At 41.9% G+C, this 16,242-nt stretch overlaps 1 protein-coding gene across 2 annotated transcripts in view; it reads right to left on the bottom strand.

Moving 5' to 3' along the window:
- Window positions 1-16,242, bottom strand: part of GNAL (G protein subunit alpha L) — a 323,051-nt gene that overhangs the window by 188,582 nt on the left and 118,227 nt on the right. The window contains exons 1-2 of one of the 2 annotated variants that reach the window (XM_045008184.1): window positions 3,822-3,839; window positions 176-468 (exon numbers count right to left, since the gene is read on the bottom strand). The exons of the other annotated variant lie outside the window; for it this stretch is intronic. Coding sequence (XP_044864119.1) covers window positions 176-314 — 139 coding nt within the window. The 5' untranslated portion in view covers window positions 315-468; window positions 3,822-3,839. Of the gene's footprint in view, window positions 1-175; window positions 469-3,821; window positions 3,840-16,242 lie in introns of those variants that run through there. 2 annotated transcript variants of the gene reach the window in all.

Here is a 16,242-nt window from a genome sequence, read left to right as displayed (position 1 = left end):
ACACACAGCTCAATCTGTGCACTTTTCCATAGTGCTCAATAAAATTGCCTGCATTCTTTGTATCTAATACACACTCTCTCTCACACACACACATTAATCACACAGCTTCTCCGTTATACCCCTACCATGGGGAGCGCAGGCCACTGCACTCTCACCCCCCCCCCTCCTGCCTTACCCAGCAGAAGCAAACGATGTGTGGCTTTATAAGCCAGTCTCTCTTTCTGCAACTGCTTCTCTATTTTTTTGTTGGCTTCTCGCTGCGCTTTCTCATCGATACGCTGATCCTCTGTTTTGCTGTTGCCCAAACACCCCATTGCTGCCGCTTAGGATGGATGTCAAATTGTGCTCTTTCTATAGAGATTTATTTACAGGAAATATGTAAGAGATGATAGGTAGTTATATCCCTGCGACGGTTTCTCTTCTCTTTCTTCCTCCGGTCGCTCAAATAAAATGGTCTCTGGTCGCTTTCTGATCAAACACAGTTTGATTTTTCTCCCCCAAAGAGGTACAAGCAGCAGCCGGGAGAGAGAAAACGTTTTTAAGATGAAGAAAAAAATCTGTACAAAAATGTCTAACACACAACGAAAGCGAGAAGAGCTCCTTCTGGAAACCAGCCTAACGCTGCTCTCCTCTCTCCCTCCCCTCCACACACACAATCCCTATATTTCTCTGTAAAGGTCTATTTTTGTCTTTCTGTGCTCAGCACTGCCTCTTTCTGTGAGACCAGGAAACAGTCAAACTACAAACCCCACACAAGTGAAAGAGAGAAGGAAAGACGTAAAAGCTGGATGTACCTGGATCGTGTTGGATTTGTCCTGCAACCTGCCAATTTTTGACCTCGAAAAGCCCCAAACTGTGTCACAGAAATAGAGTTCTAGTATTAGGCTCCTACTTAAATTAAAACTAATAAATAAATAAATAAATAAATTAATAACCCATCTAGATCTGCTGTCTAAATAAAGAAAAAAATGTTGCAGCTTCTTAATGCTCCCCCCCCCCCCCAAACTCAGACTGTTGTGAACTGGCACAGCAGCACAACAAAAACAAATATCCAGCACCTGGATCCACCTAGTTTTTCTTTTGTTGTTCTTTCTTTCTCTTTCGTTTTTTTTAAATTTAAATCCCCCAAATTCTAACTAACTAACTAACTAAAGACATGCATCTGTCCTAATTCTACTGCAGAATCCAGTGTATTCCCTATTCAGTACCATGGCAAGGACACATAATACCTGGCATCCGGAGCCCAGTGAAACAGTGTTTTGGGTTGGCCCCAAATTGTATCATCAAAACAGACAACTCATGCCCTGTAGCTGCTTCTAGTTGGCCAGCAAAACCCAGCCCCGACATCTCAATGCAAGAGCAATACGTGCACAAACAGCACCTGGGTCTTGCAGAATCCAACAATATTTTGGCCACAAACTTCTAAATTCTAGCCTATTCATAGTGACCAAGCATAGCTTCTCTTAGTCTACAAAAAAAAAATTAAAAAAAATCTAGTCTCTGAGCCATCATGGCAGATGAGCACTTTAAAAAAAAAAATCCAAACGTGGACCCAGATCCAACAAGGTATACCCCCATTTTTTTACATATGTTCCCAAAATTATAATTTCTAGATAGACAGCAAGAATCAGCATTCATTTACATTTACAGTCCTTAACTAGATTTTTCAAGTGCTCTTGTGTAATGATGGATCAGGGACCAGATTCTGATACAGTGAAGTAGGAGCAGCTATACTCGGGGTAAAATCCTGGCCTTACTGAAGTCAATGGGGTTTTGCTATTTACTTCAATAGGGATTTAACCCTTGGTCTTTATTTAACAGATTGTAGGTGTTTGTGGCCAAAAAAAAGAGGCCCAAGTGGGTTTTCGGATTGCTCTTTCACTGAGATGTCAGAGCCTGGAATTTTTGGATCAAGTAGAAGCAGCAACACGAGTTGTATATTTTGACAGTATGATTTGGGAACGAGGGGCCAAAAAAATGGCAGGATCCAGCAGGTTCCAGTGCCGAGTACGTGTCTTTGCAATCCAGTTGAGCAGGAATGTATCAAAGTCTAGAGTTTTGCAGTGGAACTTGAGAAGCTGCTCTTCTCTATTTAGTCTGTTGAACATTTGAGTTTGGGATTTACAAATAAAAAGGGTTAGCTGGATAAAGGTGCCAGATAAAAGTTTTTGCAGTGCTGCTGCATTATAGGGGCTGCTGCATTCTGAAAGTTGTTACTTTACCCCCATTCCTTAGACAGTTGAATTTGGGAAATTAGGGTTAAAAACTGGCAAGGCCTAGCAAGAACCAGATCAGTATTTTTCCAGTGCTATTAAGTCAGAAAGCATACAGATCCAGATTTTTCAAGTGAATAAGGAGCAAAATTTGTTTTCTATTTAGATGATACAGTTTAAATTTGGGACTCAAAACTGTCGAGACCCAAATGAAGTCAAGTGCAGGATTTTTTAGGCTTTCTTATGTGGGGATGCATTACAAACCAGAATATTTTGGTGTAGTAGCAGTAACAATACCTGTTCTCTATTAATGCCATGGAATTTTGGAGTGAAGACCAAAACCTGTATGGATTTGGAAGGATCCATGTGCCAGAACTGGGTTTTTGTGACATTTATGTATTATGTGCCAGGATCCAGGCTTTTTTTTGGTGCAATAGGAGTAACTAGACTTGTTCTCTATTAGGCATCAGAATTTGGGGCCAAAAGTTGTCTTGATCCAGTTGCCAAATCTGGGGTTTTACAATACCCCTAGTTCCGGTATGTATTGGTCTCTGGAATTATTTGGGGGCACTCATCAGGAAGACTTGCTCTCTATTTTGATGACACAGAAGACTCTGCCAAAAATAGTCAGGATCCAGGCAGATCCAGCTTTTACCTTTTTCCAAAGGGGAGAGTGTTCCTTATTTCCTTTCTGTCCTTCCCCAACCCTATGACCCTCCCTGATCACTTCCTCTTGAAAAGGGATCACTTTGGGAATAACACACACATATGAAACCTGTGCACAGAAAGAATAGAATAATGTTTGACTGCAATTATAATCCTGTCTCTTTCTCTGCACAATCTCAGTACTGCCTCTGTAGTCACAGTCAAACTACAGAACCCTACAAGTAGAAGTAAATATACCCTGTCTCCTATTGCTTTGGAGACAGATCACAACTTTGACACACATGCACACACAGAAATAAACATATTATTTGACAGTAATCTAATTATAATCCAATCTCTTTCTTTAGACTGCCCAATTTCAGCAATGCCTCCATATCAGACCAAGAAATAGACACTAGAACAAAACACTCACAAGGATAATGCTAAACCCCATACAAGAGAAGAGAGATACCTCCTACTCCCCCTGTCCATGCCCTTCTCTAGAGCCTGGTCCTCCTGAGATGGGATCACAACGTGTTGTGTTGTTTTTTTTTAAAGACATTTACACATTCAACCTATGCACTGAAATACATGTTTGTGTGAGTGCAATCATAATTCAACTTCTCCCTCTGTGCTGTGGACAAACTCGGTTTGCCTCACTGTGAAACCAGGAAACAGTACACACCCTTCAAGTGAAGAGAGAGAAACTAATTTATTTCCTGCTGTCCCCCTCTCTCAGGCACACTCTCTCCCTACTCTATATCCTATTTCTCCTGAGAAGGAAGCATATGCGTTTGAGACACACACTCAGATGGAAGCCGTGTGTGTGTGTGTGTTAGAGAGAGAGAACAAGAACCAGCCCCCTCAAAGCACACTTTTTCACTCCCATTCCGCTTGCATTTTGAAAGGGAGAAAGTGTCTATAAACAAGAAGAAATGGTGAGGATTAACAGAGAAATCACACGCAGATGGCCCAGGTTAGTGCTCTCGGGCTCCTCCTCCCAGGGCGCGCGTAACGTAGCCCCGGCAGCTTGTACTGCGGCTGCTTTTTCCGCAAACTTCAGGTGGTTCTAAAAGCTGCCGATTCCTGGCAGCCAGCACCAGCAGCCTTCCTTCGCATAGTCACCGCTGTGGATTTCAATCTGACTTCGTAGAAAGAGCAAGAATAAAAAAAAGGATATAAATAAAAACTCAAGCCGGAGTGGAGCAAACAGAGGGCAGGCTCTTCCTGCCTGCAAAGACGCCTTCACTTTCACAAAACTCTCTCTCAGCACTGCCAGTATCCTCCAGCGCAGGCATTGCGCCATCCGAGGGACGCTGTGCAGAGAGGAATCACTCACACCTCTCAGCTGAACTCCTAATGCACCTACCAACTTCAAACACACACACGCACTCAAATTCATTGAACTCTCAGCTGTATATATTGTTCTTAATCCCCCTACAAACAGGGGACTGACGGGGAAGAACACTCTAACCCTGGGTAGGTAGTCAAGAAAAGGTGATCTCTTCGCTGAGAGAAAATTATTCGGTAGAACTGCTCCCATTAACCAATGTAGGCATCAGCCACATCTTAATGCAAAAATGAAACCACAAAAAACTGTCAATGCAATTATGCTACAGTTACAGCTTTAAAAAGACATACAATTCAGGAACTAAAAAGTTAAGGCTCTCATAATAATATTAATCTGACCACCTGGCATATAATATTTTTGATGACAAGACTGTTAAATACAGACCTAAATTAAGCATATGCCATGTGGAAAAGTGAGTTCTGAAAAAAATAGCTTTTTATCTTCCTGTATTTAAATGTGTTACCTTGACAATACATTAATAAAGAGGGGGTCTGCATTTTGTTTTCCCTTCTAAAAGAAAAAAAGAAAGGGGATGAATAAGAAAAACTGAGTGAAGATTAAATTTGCATTTATATGGCCAATGTGAAGTTAAAATCTGTTTAAAATCACTGGATAAATAGCAATTTAATTGAAGTGGACAGCTTGGAGAGGGCACAAGGGTATAACCATTCATGAATGGGCTTCCCTTCCCTTTACCTCCATGACTCAATTTACATGTCCCCCTTTCTGTGCCCTACTCCTTCCCCCAGCATCAATCATCAGGACTCCCCTTGGCAATAACATGTCTCACTTCTGTCTTTTTGCCCCACCCTCTGAAGTCCTCAACAGCACACTCATCTCTCCATCCAAGGCCTCCAGATTAATACCAAAGGATAACAAGGAGCACAAGGAGAGGATTCACAAGGGTGGAGACTGCAGAGCAAGTGTAGCCAGGAGGAAGAGGGAAAGATTTGCAGAGAAAAGCAGTAGGCAGACTGGCCCCTGGGGAAGTGGCAAGAGCCATGTGGGAATCAGGAACTGGAATCCAGGAAACTGTGTAGCAGACCCGATGTCTTCTGGTTACCTCAGTTATAAGGCATCCAGTGAAGGGCATATGTGCAATGTGACTGATACCTGTCCTACTGAGCAGCAAGACTTCTCTTCCACTCAGGCAGGTTGGCCCTCATCTAGCTGTGCTGAAGAAAGTCCAGGGGAAATGTCTATCCCCATGCCTCAAGCACTACAGGGGTTGAATTTAGATTTCTTGTAGAGAAGGGAGTTCACAGCTTGTTACTTCTTTTATTTAACTGAAGGTATTTTTCTATAAAGACAGATTATAGTATGGCAACTGTACATAAGTTTACAACCCATTGATAGTGGGCCAGGACCTGAATTTAAATGGGGGTTCTATTGAACTCACCATTAACCAGCACTCCAGGTTGCCTTTACCGCACGTCTGACACCACAGTCCCTGTGTTGGACAGATTTGTGATGTGCTAGGATTGCCTCCATATTTATTGCAAACACATCTCGTCTCTGATTTGTTTACCAAGGTAAAAGAAAAAAATAAAAGGTATACATTTAAAATAGATGCACTTCAGTTATTTGACTGCTTGCTAACACTTTCATTTGGGAATTACAGTTTTCACGAGCCTGGCAAATACCTACTTTTCAGATACTCAGTTTCTAATTATTCCACCATGTACTACTACCTGTTCAAATTCATAGACCGGCTTTAATGCGAAGGTCTGTAACAATGGCCAGTGGTCTCACTTGGCCGCTAATTTTTGTAAAGAAAATGTGCCTCTCTCTTGCATGGATCAAGGTATTCTATACATTTTTGAATGACTGCATAGTGATGTAATGCCTGTGTGACACACAGGAATGTTGGGAACAGAATGGTCTTTATTTTCTGGACTGACTGGATATGAGTCAGGTTTACACAAATTTAATATCCATCACATGACAGATGTCAATATCAGCTGACTTCAACAATTACAGTTACAAAGTTGTGTATTTGCCTCAGGCCCTGATCTTGCATCAGGACTCACTACTGCAGATGAGGGTTTCCAACTTTCTAATCGCACAAAACCAAACACACTAGCCCCACCACTTCCCCAAGGCCCCACCTATTGCCCTGTCCCCGCTCACTACATTCCCCATCCCTCGGTGTCTCGCTCTCCCCCACCCTCACTCACTTTTACTGGGCTGGGGCAGGGGTGTGGGAGGGCTCTAACTGGGGGTGTGGGCTGCAGGGTGGGGCCAGAAATGAGGGGTTATGGGTGCAGGAGGGAACTCTGGGCTGGGACAGGGAGTTGGGGTGCAGGAGGGGGCTGCAGGTTGAGGCAGGGACTTGGGGTGCAGAAGGGGGTATGGGCTCTGGGCTGGGGGTGTGGGCTCTGAGGTGGGGCCAGGGATGAAGGGTTTGGGGTGCAGGAGGGGGTTCCGGGTTTGGGTGGGGCTCAAGGCTGGGGCAGGAGATTGGGATTCGGGCATGAGCTTATCTTGGTCAGCTCCCGGTCAGCAGTGCTGTGGAGCTAAGGCAGGCTCCCTGCCTGTCCTGGCTCCACGCTGCACCCCGGAAGCAGCCAGCAGTCTGGCTCCTAGGTGGGGGCAGGAGGCTCTGTGGACTGCTCTCACCCACAAACACTCCCTCCCCCCCAGCTCCCATTGGCTTGCGTTCCCAGCCAATGGAAGTGCAGAGCCAGTGCTTGGGCTGGGGGCAGTGCACACAGCCCTGTGCCCCTCCCCCCCTTCAGGCCTTGGACCAGCTGGCCGCTTCTGGGGCGTAGCGCGGTGCCAAGACAGGTAGGGACTAACCTGCTTTAGCACTACAGCACTGTTGAGTCTGAACTCTTTATGCACTGAAACTTAACTCAGACTACATGTCTCTGTCTGAAACTTTTAATCAAAAGTTTTGACCTGCGAACTACTCATGACCCTTCCCCTCCCAATAGGTAGCCATAAGTAGCCATCTCCTCCTTTGTCTTCTCCAATTTGCATTTTAACCTGTTTTATCCCGTAGAATCTTGATTGATTATGCATGACCATTATGATCTGTTAATCACTTTGTTTACTTCTGTGTATAAACATTGATGCTCACCCCTAATAAACTTGCCACACTTACTCCGAAGCTCTGCTTTTAAGCTAAGGATGGTGTGAGCCCGTTGATCAACGAATTGTTGTCTGGTCTCTGACAGATTTCTGAGCCCTATACCAACTCCGCACAAACTCGGGTGCTGGAGAGGTGAGTAGGACTTGCTTTTTACCTAACAGCACCGCTGACCAGCTTTTTAACAGCCCAGTCAGTGGTGCTGATCAGAACTGCCAGGGTCCCTTTTTGACTGGGCATTCTGGTCGAAAACCGGATCTGTGCTAGCAGATCCAAATACAAGATCAGGGCCTTGAATAACCATATGATTTTTTCGGTCTTTGTTAACTGTAACTTAATCCTCTTGAGGCAATTTATACTCCTGAATGAGAGCATTCACACAGAGTTTAACATGCTTTAACTTGTATGCATTGACTTTACACCTTTAGCTGATTTGCCTTAACTTTCCTGAATATCCCCACCACATAGATAGACATGCCCAGGGGGCTTGTCTACACCACACAGCTTTTAATGACAAGGCTGTGTCGACAGCCTTGTCACTAAGGGCTGGTCTACACTAGAGGAATTGACACTATGTCGTGTAAATACATTTACAATATCCTGCATGAAAATTGGCCTGGCAGCCCCTTTAGCTGCCAAGTCAGGCCAGGCCAATATTTAGTTTTATTAGATGGGATGGATATTGGCTTTTTAAAATTATTATTTAGAATTACAACAACATATCAGAGTAGCAGCCATGTTAGTCTGCATCCGCAAAAAGAACAGGAGTACTTGTGGCACCTTAGAGACTAACAAATTTGAGCATAAGCTTTCAACCCATTCAAGGATTGGGCTTTCATTGTACAAGCACTGTACACAAATAACAAAAATAGTCCCTGCCCTAAAAAGCTTACAATGGAAGGCCACATCTACGCTACAGGTGCTATAACTCTGTAACCCAGTAGTGCAGGCATAGACTACAGTGATACCCCAGGCGAAGGTACCTAGGTCGAGGGAAGCATTCTTCTTTTAACCTCACTGCATCTACACCGAAGGTTAGGTTGGCATAGCTGCGGTGCTCAGGAATATGGGTTTTTTACACGGCCAAGCATCATAGCTCTGTTGACCCTAAGCTTTCTAAGTGTAGACGAGGCCCAAGTAACTGTTTAAGAAGTATGTTATTGCTCTAAGAAGTGTGTGTTGGGGGAGAGGGGGAATTGGTACGGTGTTGCTGACTCTTGTGATTTTATCACAAGTTTCACACTATTTGGTGTTTTCCTTAAAACCACATTTTTTAGAAGCCAGTGACTCAGAATTGCAGCTTTCATTTAAAATAAATGAATAATAAAAGTAAGTTTCTAGCCCCTCATGGTTGTGAAGAAAAACCTGGAAACACCTGGCACATTAGAAACTGGAAGGTAAATAGTGAGAGTCCAGTATTTATCATTCAAGATGTCATTATTTTGGGGGTCCTGATTCATAATTTTGAATGCTTAGGGTTGGCAATATTGTAAAAAAATAATAATAAATAAATAAACATTTCTGTTTACTTTGCACATATGATAGTGGTCTGCACAGACAGTTATTCTTTCCCCCATACAGTTAGTTTCCTGACTGTGTGGGTCTTTCACACAATAATGGAGAGAATTTAAAAAACAAACAAACAAAAAAAAACCCCCCAACAACCGGAAAGTACAACTGCAAAATGACAACAATTGGCAAGGGGACTCAGGGACTTATATAGCACATGATTTTTTTTAACTGACTGCATTCAAATTGATGATGTTTCTTCAGCTGATGACTATTTCAATAAAAACATTCAGCCAATACAGCATGATTAGAATAGCAGAAAAGGACATTTTACGGGAATTAAGTTACACATTTTAAAGATGCAAATGCAAATGCAGTGTTTTACCAAGCATTTTTACCACTCTTTTTTGGGGTCTCCTAAATAGAAGTCTCAGAAACAGGGAAATATTTAAGTTTTAATCTATCCAAAAGAGTTTTGTTAATACAGTACAAAACTATGAAGCTTTTTTCATTATATCTGTGTTGTATGACTATCACAGCACTCAATATACTCCCAAAGTTTTGTGCCAGCACATTCTGAGCTATCTTTAAAACATAGGCTGGATTGTCTATGAAGATATTTTTTGGTTATTCCAAAGTCCTGATCAAACTATCTGGAATGATTGTCCCAAGGGCATTACATCAGAATCATTCTCAGGTGAGTAGAAGACTCCAGAAGAAAGCAAGTTATAGGGGAGAAATGAAAGATAGGGGAAATGGGGATTCAGTTTTGTAAAAAAGTCACTTTAAAAAGATATACCCCCTAAACACACAAATAATTTACTAAACAATCAGTGTTTCATATGCACTTTGGGGAGTTTATTTTTTAAAAAATTATGTGCATTTTTGAAAAGCTTATCATAGACTGTCAGGGTTGGAAGGGACCTCAGAAGGTCATCTAATCCAACCCCCTATTCAAAGCAGGACCCATCCCCAGACAGATTTTTGCCCCAGATCCCTAAATGTCCCTCAAGGATTGAACTCACAACCCTAGGTTTAGCAGGCCAATGCCCAAACCACTGAGCTATACCACAATATGGGAATGGATCCTGTAGAATTTGGCAAATTTTCCTATAGATTTGTATAGGTAGCAATCATAATTTTCAACTGAATCCAGAAAAGCAGAATCAAAATGGCATACAATTTCCACACCTAGATTCATAACTTCACCCTTAGGCGTGTTTGCCTTCTATATTTGGGGAGTAGGGGGATGATGGAGCTCCAGCCAGGCCAATGAGGCCACACATGGGTGGGAGGACAAATTCTGTGCCTGCCCGAGGCTTGCTGTTTGGGGGGGCCAACATCCCCTCAAGCCTGCTCCAAACTATGCCCATGACTTCACCCATTTTTAAGCTGGGACCATCTAATTATGTGGCCTTTGCAATGCCTTTGAAAGTTTGTTAAAAACTTAAATCTCGAGAGGGACCCTAAAAGACATGCAGAAAATTGCAAGGTTAACCCTGTATGACAATATTCAGTTGATGGTTAATTTTTATATCTGATTTATAAATACCTGTAAACAGGGATTTGATACAGGAACATTGAAAGTCCCTGAAATCTACCTATTAGCAGCTGTTTCTGCTTGGGATCAGCATTAGCACTATTATCAACATAATTAAACACACTGACAGGATTGTGCTTTCATTAATTAAGGACCCACCAGAAGATTTTTTTTTATGACATGCAGAACTTAAGAAGCTACATTTCTGATGCTGTTGTAAAGGTATGAAAACTACTGTAATAAAATGCACTGGATTGTCAGCAGTGCTATCAGCCCATTTATTACCACTAATAAAGATCAGATCATAAGTTTCTAGTAAAGAATCATTAGATGAGTTACAATTATTGTAGGCTTTTATCCAATTCTCCATATATGCACTTTAATTGAGAACACTTGATTTTAATAAAAAAAACCCATAACTTTTGGCTAGAGACTCTGTTATTAAACTTTAGACTGCTCAGAACGTTGTCCATACATCTCTAGGGAAAGGCCTCTATGAATCTGTTAGACCTGCAAAACATTTACCAGAGACACAAACCTGTGAAGATGCATATCACTAGAATACAAATAACGATGTTCTGTCTGTTCTTCCATTAAACAAAGTTACACTTCTCTTTGTATTCCCCCCCACCACACACACACACTTTTTTTTTTTTTTTTAGTTCTTTTGATATTCAGTGCTATAGGACATTTGGCGTTTTAGGAAATGCTCTTTACTTTCTTTTGTAAATTATATATGAAAAATCCAAAGCTATGTTAAAAGATTATTATTGAGTCTGGAAAGTCAAGCATTCTAAAATTAGCAAATGCCAGAATTTAAGATTGCATGTTCAAAATTAATTCAGCCCCCTTGTACATATACATTATCATATGCTTTTTAATTACAGGGTTACATATTTTTTCCGCAGGACTTCTGCCTCATTCAGTGCACAGAATGAACAGTGCTCAGGGAATGAGGCAGCTATTCAATATTTTTATCCTTATCGTTCAGTTATTGTCTTCTGCCTTATTTAATATATACCATGCAAAACCTGTGATTAATACAGAATTGTTCATTTCCTTATATGGTCTTTTTTTAAGACGACTCATTGCCATAATACCCGAGTGCCTCACAAACATTAATGCATATATATATTCACTACAGATAGCCTCAATGAAACTTGAAGGAGGCCACCCAGTGAAATCAGTGGCACTGCCAGAATTAGAACTCCGGACCTCCTGACTCCCAAATACTGTGCTCATTCTTCCAAACCATGCTGCCTTTTTGCGAGAGGTGTTGAGCCGCCATAGCTCCCATTGACTTCAGTTGCGAGTGTGCAACACTTCTGCATATCAGACCACTGACTGGTGTCTCAGGCTAACTACCCAGAAAATGTGGAACACGCAATTAGTTGCTACTTGCTAACATTTTGGTTTAAGTCACTTGCTCAGCATCTAAATAAGAACTCAGTGACAGAAGCACAGATAGAACTAAGTTCTCCTCAGTAGCATTCACCTGACTTATGCACGAGACCATCCTCTCTCTTTCTGTAGCCCACTGTCTTGTTTGCTCTGTCTTCCAACTTCCATAGGATATAAGGCAGCGATCCTACAAACAGCCTCATTTACTATGCAACTGAGATTCATTCCAAAAGTGGTAAATTTCTGAAGAGTGAAGTTGGTGTAAACAGGGACATAAGAAAGCTGTGTCTTTCATGCTCCATAACCAAGTTTAGCAGCTATATTTTGTTTTGCAATTGATTTTGCATTGCCTCCTCCATTAAAATTATCCTATATCAGAGTGTGTATTTGGTACATAATGACTTTGAAAACAGGGGCCTTAGATGTTCCCACTGCCTGCCCCTTCTCATGCAGTTTTGTCAATCAGAAAAAGTTTGCCTTCATTGTTAATTCCCCCCCCCGCCCCCTTTATCTAAGTGATAGCAATGTTAGCTGACCCATCTTCTGCATAAGCAGCTAAAATGCCATACAATAAGTTTTATGTTGTGTTTTAAGACTGCTGTATCTAACATCTTCATTATGGGAGTTTAGATGAAAGGGGTAAACCACCAGCCTAGGAAGAGTGTTGCTCTGTGGTATGTCACAGAAAGCTTCTTTTGTGAAAATATTATTTCCTATTTTATGATGTTATGGAACACTATGTCTGAAGTCTCTTTCTAATATATCCTCAGGTTACATCAGCATTTTCTATAAATCCTTCACTACTTGTCCTGTCTACTATTCCACTGATTCTACTCTCACTACATTGTTCACCTTCTCCCACGATCCCACATTCATTTTACCATGCTGCCCTCCCCTGTTGCAGTTTTTCATGACATCAGCTTTTCTGCCTGTAACATTCTCTGTAAGTCCTTCTACAAAAAAGTGAAGGAGAAAAGGAAATCACCACTCATGCCAATATCTAGATTTTGAAGTGCATCTCATCTATCTCCTATGTGTCTGTCTTTTAGATGCTCAGCTCTCCATTGTCTTCTGTGTACTGCACAGTCCCAAGCACATTAACAAATATTGACAACGTTTGTGGTAATTTTTTTCAGAAGTACCACATTTTACTGTTTCCCTTCTGCAGAGAGAGAATAGAAATATCTTTTTTCTACTTAAGTCTGCTCCAGTGCACTTATATACAATTTGCAGGATATTCTATTTTGCACTGGCTATGGACAGTATTTTGTTGCCATGAATTTTCTGAATGTATACAATACATTTTCTTCTCCATATCTTCCACGGAAGAGTTTTTGAAGGCTTAGTTTACAAGTCAAAAAGTCCAGATGTTGACAGGCATGTAAATCCAACTGCAGATTTAAAACACACTGATTGTAGAGTTCTGTTTAAACAACCCTATTACATTTTAAAGAACAATATTTTTAAAGTGTACAATACACCAATATTCATCTATTAGATAAATCACTTTAGCAGAATTAAAGAGGAAAAGATCTAATTTACAGTACTCTTGACATCGACACGCATAGTAGTTTTCCAGAATTATTAGGGTTGCTCAACCTTAAAGTAAATATAAATAGACCTAAACTACTCCATTAGCATTCCAGAGTACCAAAATAATGTAAATACTGTATTCCGTAATACTTTAAATAGTTGCTGTACCACCATCACTGGGCGGACTTAATCTATCATCAGACTTGTTAGTCTTTGCTTGGAATCTGACCACACATAAACATTTCTGGATTTACATTATCCATAAATGGAGTAATTTTAATCTCAAATATAAACACAAAACATTTTAAGAATTAAATGAAAAATGTACTATGCACAGCAGCATATAATATTTTGTCTACTAAGGACTAAATCTGGATTGCATTATGAAAAACTCTCATTAATGTCAATGACAATTTCACACAAGTTATGGTGAGGAGGAGTAGGCTCTTAATGGCTAATAACCAATCCTCACAGTGTTTTGTGAAATGGGAACGTAAGAATACTTTGCAGTAGCAGGAAATACAGTAGTGCAAACCACAAACACTATATGGTAGTAAATCTAAATTCATTTATTCTGAGCCTTATTCTTGGTTATTTTGGAAAGTAAAAGATAGGCACAGGGGAAACTGCCAATCAGAACCATCATGCTACAGGGTGAGACTTCACTCCCATTTTAGTGTTTGTGCCCAGAGTCAGCCTCTTTGCTGACTGGGTTCTATCTCAGATCCCCCTTTCCGTATACAGAACATATACAGCACAGTGTTTGATATTTTTATTACAAAAGCCTTTCTCTCTATCATTTTAGGCCTTCCTTAAAAAACAAAAAACAAGAACTTAAACTCCAAGAGTAAGGAGGCAAGGGGAATGCGAAGTCTGAGACAAAGTCAGTTTCCCCTGCTCCAGAGGCACCAACTTTGTCAATTCCTCAGGAGGTGCTTGCCCCTGCTCGGTCCCAGGCCTCGCCCTCCTCCATCCCTTTCCTGAAGGCCCCACCCCCACCCTGCCTCTTCCCTACCTCGAGCATGACCTGCCCTTGCTCTGGCCCCTTCTCCCCCCTTCTCCTGCATGCTGCTGATCCCAGCAAACGGGAGGTGCAGACACTGATCAGTGTGGCTGCCGGTGGGTGCTGAGCACCATTTTTTACCCCGTAGGTGCTCCAGCCCTGAGCACCCACAGAGTTAGTGCCTATGCCCTGCTCTGTTGATTGTCATTAGATAGGTGGTTGCCCATGTCATTCTTATGAGGCTTTTTTGTACAGCCCTTATTTTTTGTTTCTGGAGTAGAGTTTAGGAGATGGCTGAGGGGAATACTCCAAGTTTCCAATGTCAAGAGGAAAAGAAAATGGGTGGGTGGGAGGGAGGGAGGGAGCTGAGTGTTGTCTACTTCCTAGGTTAACACCTTTCTATTATTTCATAGAATCACAGAAGATTAGGGTTGGAAGAGACCTCAGGAGGTTATCTAGTCCAACCCCCTGCTCAAAGCAGGACCACCTTATTTCCTTATTTCCACTGGGGGGAATCATAACGCTAGCTGTTTGTCTGGAACTTCCCTTCCAGGATGAGATAGAGGGACTCTCAACAAAAAATAGCAAAATCTCACTGCACAATATAAATGTTGCTCTGTTTAAAGAAGAATACAGGACTTCATAGAAAAAAGTCAAATATCTGGAAAAATCAGATCAAATCTAAAAATGCTAACATACTAGCCAGTCAAGGTAAGGACAGATTGATTGATCAAGTACTTATGTGACTTACTGCAGTGGCTGTTGGATACAAAAAAATAATCTTTTAAGGAAAGAGTATTCCATTGCCAAAGCAAGACAGGAATGACACTATTAAAGCATAATGACCCTAAGTCTAACTGTGTAGAGGTCCAAAGACCTGCAGAACAGCTCTTTGTGGCTCGAAAGCTGGCGTCTCTCACTAACAGAAGTTGGTCCAATAAAAGATATTTCCTCATCCACCTTGTCTCTACAGGTCCAAAGGTAAGTCACAATTTTCAACAAAACTTTCACCCAGAAGAGACACTCACTAGTACTGAAAATCCCCAAACACATAAAAATACTTCTCTCTATTCATTGAGATAGGATAAGAAACATTTGTATTATAAACTCTGGGTACGTCTACAGTACGGGATTATTCCGAATTTACATAAACCGGTTTAGTAAAACAGATTGTATAAAATCGAGTGCACGCGGCCACACTAAGCACATTAATTCGGTGGTGTGCGTCCACGGTCCGAGGCTAGCATCGATTTCTGAAGCGTTGCACTGTGGGTAGCTATTCTGTAGCTATCCCATAGTTCCCGCAGTCTCCCCCGCCCCTTGGAATTCTGGGTTGAGATCCTAGTGCCTGATGGGGCAAAAATCATTGTCGCGGGTGGTTCTGGGTAAATGTCGTCAGTCATTTCTTCCTCCGGGGAAGCAACGGCAGACAATCATTTTGCGCCCTTTTTCCCTGGATTGCCCTGGCAGACGCCATAGCATGGCAACCATGGAGCCTGTTTTGCCTCTTGTCACTGTCACCGTATGTGTACTAGATGCCGCTGACAGAGGCGATGCAGCAGCGCTACACAGCAGCATTCATTTGCTTTTGCATGATAACAGAGATGGTTATCAGCCGTTCTGTACCATCTACCATGCCATTGTAAATTGGCAATGAGATGACGATTACCAGTCCTTTTGTGCTGCACCATCTGCTGCTGTCATAGGTGCCCCTGGCTGAGATCGGCCAGGGGCGCAAAAGACAAAAATGGGAATGACTCCCCGAGTCAATCCCTCCTTTATGGTATCTAAAAATAGAATCAGTCCTGCCTAGAATATGGGGCAAGTGTACTAGAGAACAAGTGTATCAGAGAACCAGAGAGGACAGCCGCTCTGTGTCAGATCCCGCAGAAATGATGAGCTGTATGCAATTCACAGGGGGTGCCCCTGCAACAACCCCACCTGTTGATTCCCTCC

Source organism: Mauremys mutica, chromosome 2 (genome assembly GCF_020497125.1).
Source record: "Mauremys mutica isolate MM-2020 ecotype Southern chromosome 2, ASM2049712v1, whole genome shotgun sequence".
Taxonomy (NCBI): domain Eukaryota; kingdom Metazoa; phylum Chordata; order Testudines; family Geoemydidae; genus Mauremys; species Mauremys mutica.
The sequence above is the reverse complement of the archived record's forward strand: the minus strand, read 5'-3'. Positions and strand labels throughout refer to the sequence as shown.